The following is a 6,606-nucleotide window of genomic DNA, read 5'->3' on the forward strand; positions in this document are numbered from 1 at the left end:
TTGCTAAAAATATGTAGATAGATTTCATACTTTCTGAAATATTTTCGATTAATTTTGACAGTAATGTGTTATCATATTGGTAATATAAGAGAGAAAACATAATATTTTTATACATCTTGATATTGAAGATGTTTTTTCCTTCTTATAATTCCAAAATATCATTTCCGGTATTCCAAAATTTCTGATATCTCGTTCTAGTTCGAGTTTCGCTCTTCAATTAATGAGATGTTTGTTCAATAATTTCAGCGTGATATTGATTTAAGGTATTTCGAGACATCGTTATCGTGCACGAAATGCTCTCTCTTTTCTACTCGTTCTCTGTAATCCGGTCATGGAGGGATAATCCCGTTAGTAGAGGCACACTCGGGAAGTGCCTCCCTTAACCACCGTTATTATTTATTAGTGCACGAGAGAGGAGAATCGCGCGGGTCAAGCCTCGTCGAAAACATGGATTGCAAAACGTCGTCGCGGATTGCGAGGGTGCGGAGGGTGCGCACCCTTCTTTCTACTTTTTCGCAGCCCGTCGCCCGCCCTTCTCGCACCCCTTTATCCGACCGACGTCGCATTGTGCGTGTCCTATTGTGTCGAGTCTGCAGGGACGTATAGCCCTCCACGTTTCCCTTTTTCCCCTCTGTGGCGTTTCCCCCCTTTTTTTTTCGTGTACCGTTGTGCAAGTTTTATTACGAGCGAGAGAGGGGTTGAAAATCGCGCGTGGGTGACCAAATCTGTATCCACGCTTGCGGAATATAGGTGTGTCTCGTTAACGAAGAACAGGGGACGTCTGGCTCCGTGCCGTGTAAATGTTTGCAAAATTGTTTTTTCCCAAAGTGATCGATCAACGTTGCTTGATTGTTGTTTGCATTACGATCAGAGGCGTTGCCGTGAGACTCGCGCATAAAGGGAGTCTGCAAGCCCATTTTGTGATATTACATTTATGATAAAAAGTGACAAAAATATCGCAATGCATAATGCGAATTATAAACGTTTTATGAAAAATTTACAATTTTTTAACAATTTATTTTAAATATTTATTCAGATATTTTTTATATTTGACGTCTTGTAATACTATATCTTGTATATTATCATGATATTTCTTTAACTTCTTCAATAATTAACCGGCTATTTGCCAGTGCATTTGCTGCTCTACATTCGATAAATCGGAAATTTATTTCAAGCTAATCCGGGCACTTGTGAGATTCTTCCCGTTTTTCCAACGTTCGTTCTGTTCGCCTCATCAGCGCGATAAGCAATCTGCCAGTAGCGATTCAGCATTTTATACGTTACAACGTAAGAAAACACGAGTCCCATTATACGATCCCGAAGAGTTCACAGTCTGCAGCGGCCAGATAACTGAAATTGGCGGTACGATTTCGCCCAATGCTGGCCGCCGTGAATTAAAAACCGCGTTCGTGAGACTTTCCTTTTATCCGTTTACTTCAGCGAGTTGATCTCTTGGAAGATTGCGATTAGGTATGTTCCACGTCTCAAACTTGTTATAGTTCTAATCTTTCGTTATCATGTTTGCATACCAACCTACGCGGTTTCTGCATAATTCTTTGTACACTGAGAGAAAAGTGTTTGGTGCTCGTGACTATAATTGTGTGATAAAATAATTATTTTTAGGGGTCGTATTTTTATAGTTATTACTGTTATAATGTTAGTAATAACCAATAGTTTTCTCAAACATGAAAAAAATTATACTATAAATTATACTATAAATTATACTATAAATTATACTATAAATTATACTATAAATTATGATAATTTTAAATGTTAATATAGTACAATGTGAAGATATAAGCGATAAATAAAATGAACATTTTTATTAAATAAATGCAATCATAATTATATTATATGAATATTACTATTTTCGTAAATTCACTATTTATGTGATAATAATTAAAAAGTATGTTAAGAAAAAACTAAAAATTTCCAAGCAATATGTGTGATTATTAATATAAATATATAGTTGTTCCAAAAATTACTCTAAATTACAGTTAAATTATGATAATTGCAACCTTTTTTTTTCTCATGTAATTAACCAAACTATTTTAAGAATGATAGGAATATTTAGAGAATTGATAGAAGATAAAGAAGAAATGATCGAGAAAGAATTTGCGAAGAAAGGAAATTTGTTTTCGTTATTATAATATATTATGTACGGAGTGCTCGTATAAATCCGAGGGTAGGAAGACAAATGTGCCATAGAACTTCCTTTTACCGGTGGCTCCCGTTTACAATACCGTTTCACGGCGTCGAATCTTACGGTGCAATGACAAATAAATCCTCGTAACATTTACAATCCATAATCCGTACCTTTCCGTCGCGCACCTGAAATATCGGACAATAGAGCGAAACGACGAGTGAAAGAGGTACGAGTTCGTGCAGCCCATCTAGCTTAACCGGTAAAAGATTTTCCATGCTAGATCGTAAAACGCTCCCTCGCCGGGAACATATATGCTTCTCTCGTTTATAGTTATTTATTGTTGTTTATAGTTTCGACGCTGGTCAGGCAGTTTTCACGGGCGGGCGCAATTTAACTTACTCTTCTGAGACTCTTTCCTCGCAAAGAAATCGACCGTGGAGGGGTAAGGAGGTCGGAAGTTCCGTAAAACTGTCCAATATCATTTATCTCAGACGGACGGCCGACGTATGACTCGCCTAATTGAAATCGAAACTTTGGACGTTTCTGTAAGCGCTTGATTGACGGGTGCAGCGTAATTAATCGCGAGGAGAGCGATACTCTCCTTACATCGCGATGTTGATTAGATCGTCCTTACTTGAATTATATCTTCGTACTTAAGTGATTTGTATCTCTCATAGTTTATTTATTTGACTTTATAAAATAAATAAATATTATTAAAGTAAATATTATAAATAATATATAAAAGTATTCATATGGGAAAAAAACACAGCTGAAAACTTCACTGCTTCCGCGAATCTACAGTCGTAATATACAGACAGTCAATTTTTTATGTTAAAGTAGCAAAGTTGATAGTTGAATAACATTAGCAATTGGTTAAATCATCAAATCTTCGTAATTTTAAATGTTGAATTCGCAAGGTATAAGTTTGCTGTATCAGCTAATTTATTTTTCTTCCGTTATATTAGATCTCAATGTGAACAGTTAAAAAATAAAGGCTATGGTCAAACCGGACTTTATTGCTGAAACAATTATGTATGAATTTATAGTATAAATTAATTATAATATAAATTTTTTATGAATTTATAGTACATGATAAATCCTACAAACTAAGCGTCGAATTTTATTTTCAGACTTGAAACGCAATGCTAACAGAACTAAAGTAGTAATATCACAAATTAAATTGACAAACAATTTTATATCAATATTCGTAGACGAACTTTATAATTATCTTCGAGCATCTTAAAATCTGTAAAATAATTTATTGCGAAAAATAAATAAATATTGCCGAAGCTTTGAGAGTTGAATAATGAGGACGTTCGGAATATGGGAAATCTGATTCAAATCCTGCCGGAAGCAATATTTTTTATAAAATATAAAATATAGCAAATTATTTTCAGTTTTCAAAATGCTTAATAATATAATAATGTTTATAATAGTATAAAATTATTAATATCCTTCTAAAATGCTTATGAATATCAAAAATTATTAAATGATGACATTACTTGTCAATTTAATATGTGATATTATTATATTATTCTAATTTTGTTCATGTTTGCGTTTTAAGACTAAAAAAAATTTCGACGTGCGGTTTGCAGAATTGGATATGATATAAATTCACATTGAAATACTCAAGTACCAAAATTCGCTTTGACCTAAAATTGAATTATTTCTCTTAATTGATTTATTTTATTTTCTTTACATCGAAAATCATTTTTACGAACAATTTTTGAGACACATTGAATTTCTGAAAATATTACATATCACGTTGTGATAATTTTATCGACAGATCCGACCAACGTGGAATTGACCTTTTTCCTCGAGTAATGGGAATATAAGCTCAGTGCATTATTGATACACCCTCTTTTCCGCAGGAGAAGGGAAAAATGAAGGATGGCGAAGAACATCGGATTGGGTAAAAGGGGGCGGGAGGACTCATTTTCTACATAATCGTAAGTGCTGCACAGCGTGGATGGCTACTAATGGAATTCTCTTGTACGCGATGAAGAAGCCGCTGAACGACGAACGGACTCCGGACCGGATACGAAATCGCTTAATAGGACAGAAAAACGCTGGGGACAATGAATCTCACTACCTTATGGTAATACCTCCTCTCAACGCAATCGAGGACGACACAGCGACCCGCGTATCCGATAACGAGTGGACTTATTGCCGGTAACGATTGCCTCGGAACAAGTAGATTCGTTTTACAATAGCAAAAAGTAGTATGCAGCCAAGTATCGATTGTTCCATCGTCCGGCGCGCATCTCTGATCCGTTTAATAAAACGACTTTGACGGTCCGGTCTTTCTCATCGTTTCGCGACAGCTTCATTTGTGCACGAGCGAAATTTTCATTTGCATCTCTATCCATCCGTAAATTTCTCACAAACGCCCCCAAATTAATTGCACATGATCGTTGCACGTGATCGCTGGTCATCGGCGATAAATGTCACGATGATGCTAATCGTTCTCTTTTATTTCGTTAGGATAGCGGAAATATATAATTTGAAGATAGATGATTCGAAGAAAAATGAAAGCTCGTATAAAGAAATATTAGAAAAATGTGTTGAATTACTTCATCGATTTTATTGACTTCACATATGTAAAACTTTACATATGTATTACAGAGAGTATTCTCTCTCTCTCTCTCTCTCTCTCTCTGATTGTGAGTATTCTCTACAAAAATTAAGTAGAAGATGACACTGCTTTAGAAGATATAAGAAATTAAAGTTTCACAATAAGGCTTGTAAAGTTTATAATTTTCCACGCGAAGAGAAATCCACTCTATATTTTTCCCCTCCCTTATTTACGAGGTCTATGATTGTACTGTTTCACATAAGTTTTCGACTTTCTATACGAAACGAGGTCTATCCTGCATCCCCTCCTTGCTTATGAGCGAAAGGAGGTCTATGGCCGATATTCATAGTCAGTTCTTATATTCAAGACTGTCTTAAGTCTTGAGAACCAATAAAAAAGTGACGAACCAATAAAAAAGCCGCATTAGCGTTTTAAGACATTACTTAAGACGCTTTTGAAATAAGAATCGAGTATGAATACCAACTTATAAATTCTGTATGCGTATTGTTTCACATGAGTTTTAAAATACTTTATTGTTCACATAATATACTTCCTAAATCAATGCCATTATCTCTCATTATGAAAATTTAATTTACTGTGTTTCCCTGTGTTTAATATAAACTATGTTCTCTATTTTTGTGAGGAATTTATTATTCCTCTACAATATACCTAAAGGACAATAAATTAGTGAGAGGAGGACATTAAATTGATGAAACACATTTACCGACTTATTATATTGCGTTGTAATTATTATATTGTTGTTGCAATGAATCGCTTAGAAATTCCATTGTTGCTGATAACAAAACAAAGCCGTGTCTTTTCGTTGACTCGGAAAAATAGCGGCTCCCGTAATAGTCGGCACAATCATCGGCAACCGCCGTTGTGCTAACATCGAAATCGGATTCAACCTCCGTTTACCTTCTTTTTATGTCTGTGTCTTTCTCTGTTTTCCGTTCGAAATTCGCAGCGACATTCACAGTCTTCCTTCTTATAATATAAGTAACGTATAAAATTTTTATAGTTTGCGCTCAAATCTTTTGGTTCGACCAACGGTAAACAATATCTTTGTTTGACAATCGCGTGCGATCGCTCGATTTTTCGCGCATTTTTATCGAGATTGCGAGGTGAGTGCGAGAGACATAGATGGATGAAGGAAAGAACGGCTGTAGAGAAACGTGAGGAGGAAGGGAAATCGAGGGATAGAGCGAAAAATGGCTTGAGGATAGCTTTTGGCACGATAAGTGGCAAGAACTGAAAGCAGATCCGGATAACCCCGTGCCTCAAGGTAAATCGGGGAAACTAACATTCTCTCCGACAACTTGCGTGCGACGGAAATGCCTAAGATGCTTCTCTCGCGATGGTCTCGGTTATAGAGAAGAAATGTGATTGGTCATGGAGTTCGCAAGTTCTTTTACTTTATAAATTAATCTTTATTCCTCGAACTTATTTAAAGTTCTATTTATTTCTCGCAGCCCGCTTTAATCAATCAGTCTAAATTAACTTTTTTTTTTTCTAAAAGTAGTTTTCTAAAGTAGTATCAACTCAAATAATTTTTTAAACCGATAGATAATTCTGGATTTGAGTTTAGAAAGCTAAAAAGAGCTAAAAAGAGTCTTTCAAATTCAAATATATTTAAAGAATTCAATAATTTAATGTAATTATTTAATTCGCAAGAACTGTCAATTAAAAAGTATTTAAACTATATTTAAACACTAAAAATCTTATTGGAGATCACATCTGAATATGTAATCAATAGGAAATAAAGTTCATAATGGTAGAAGCTGGATCTTTAATATTTAAATAATTCGATATGACTTTATATATACACACACACATATATATATATATATATATATATATATATATACATATACTATGTATATAT

The 6,606-nt window shown here is 34.6% G+C and overlaps 1 protein-coding gene across 2 annotated transcripts in view; it reads left to right on the top strand.

The window, feature by feature from the left end:
- LOC108692080 (prolyl 4-hydroxylase subunit alpha-2) overlaps nt 1–6,606 on the top strand; it is a 104,687-nt gene that overhangs the window by 42,511 nt on the left and 55,570 nt on the right. The window contains exon 1 of one of the 2 annotated variants that reach the window (XM_018200194.1): nt 4,116–4,244. The exons of the other annotated variant lie outside the window; for it this stretch is intronic. Within the exon in view, the coding sequence (XP_018055683.1) occupies nt 4,116–4,244 (129 nt within the window). Of the gene's footprint in view, nt 1–4,115; nt 4,245–6,606 lie in introns of those variants that run through there. 2 annotated transcript variants of the gene reach the window in all.

This window comes from Atta colombica, unplaced genomic scaffold (assembly GCF_001594045.1).
Source record: "Atta colombica isolate Treedump-2 unplaced genomic scaffold, Acol1.0 scaffold58, whole genome shotgun sequence".
NCBI lineage: Eukaryota > Metazoa > Arthropoda > Insecta > Hymenoptera > Formicidae > Atta > Atta colombica.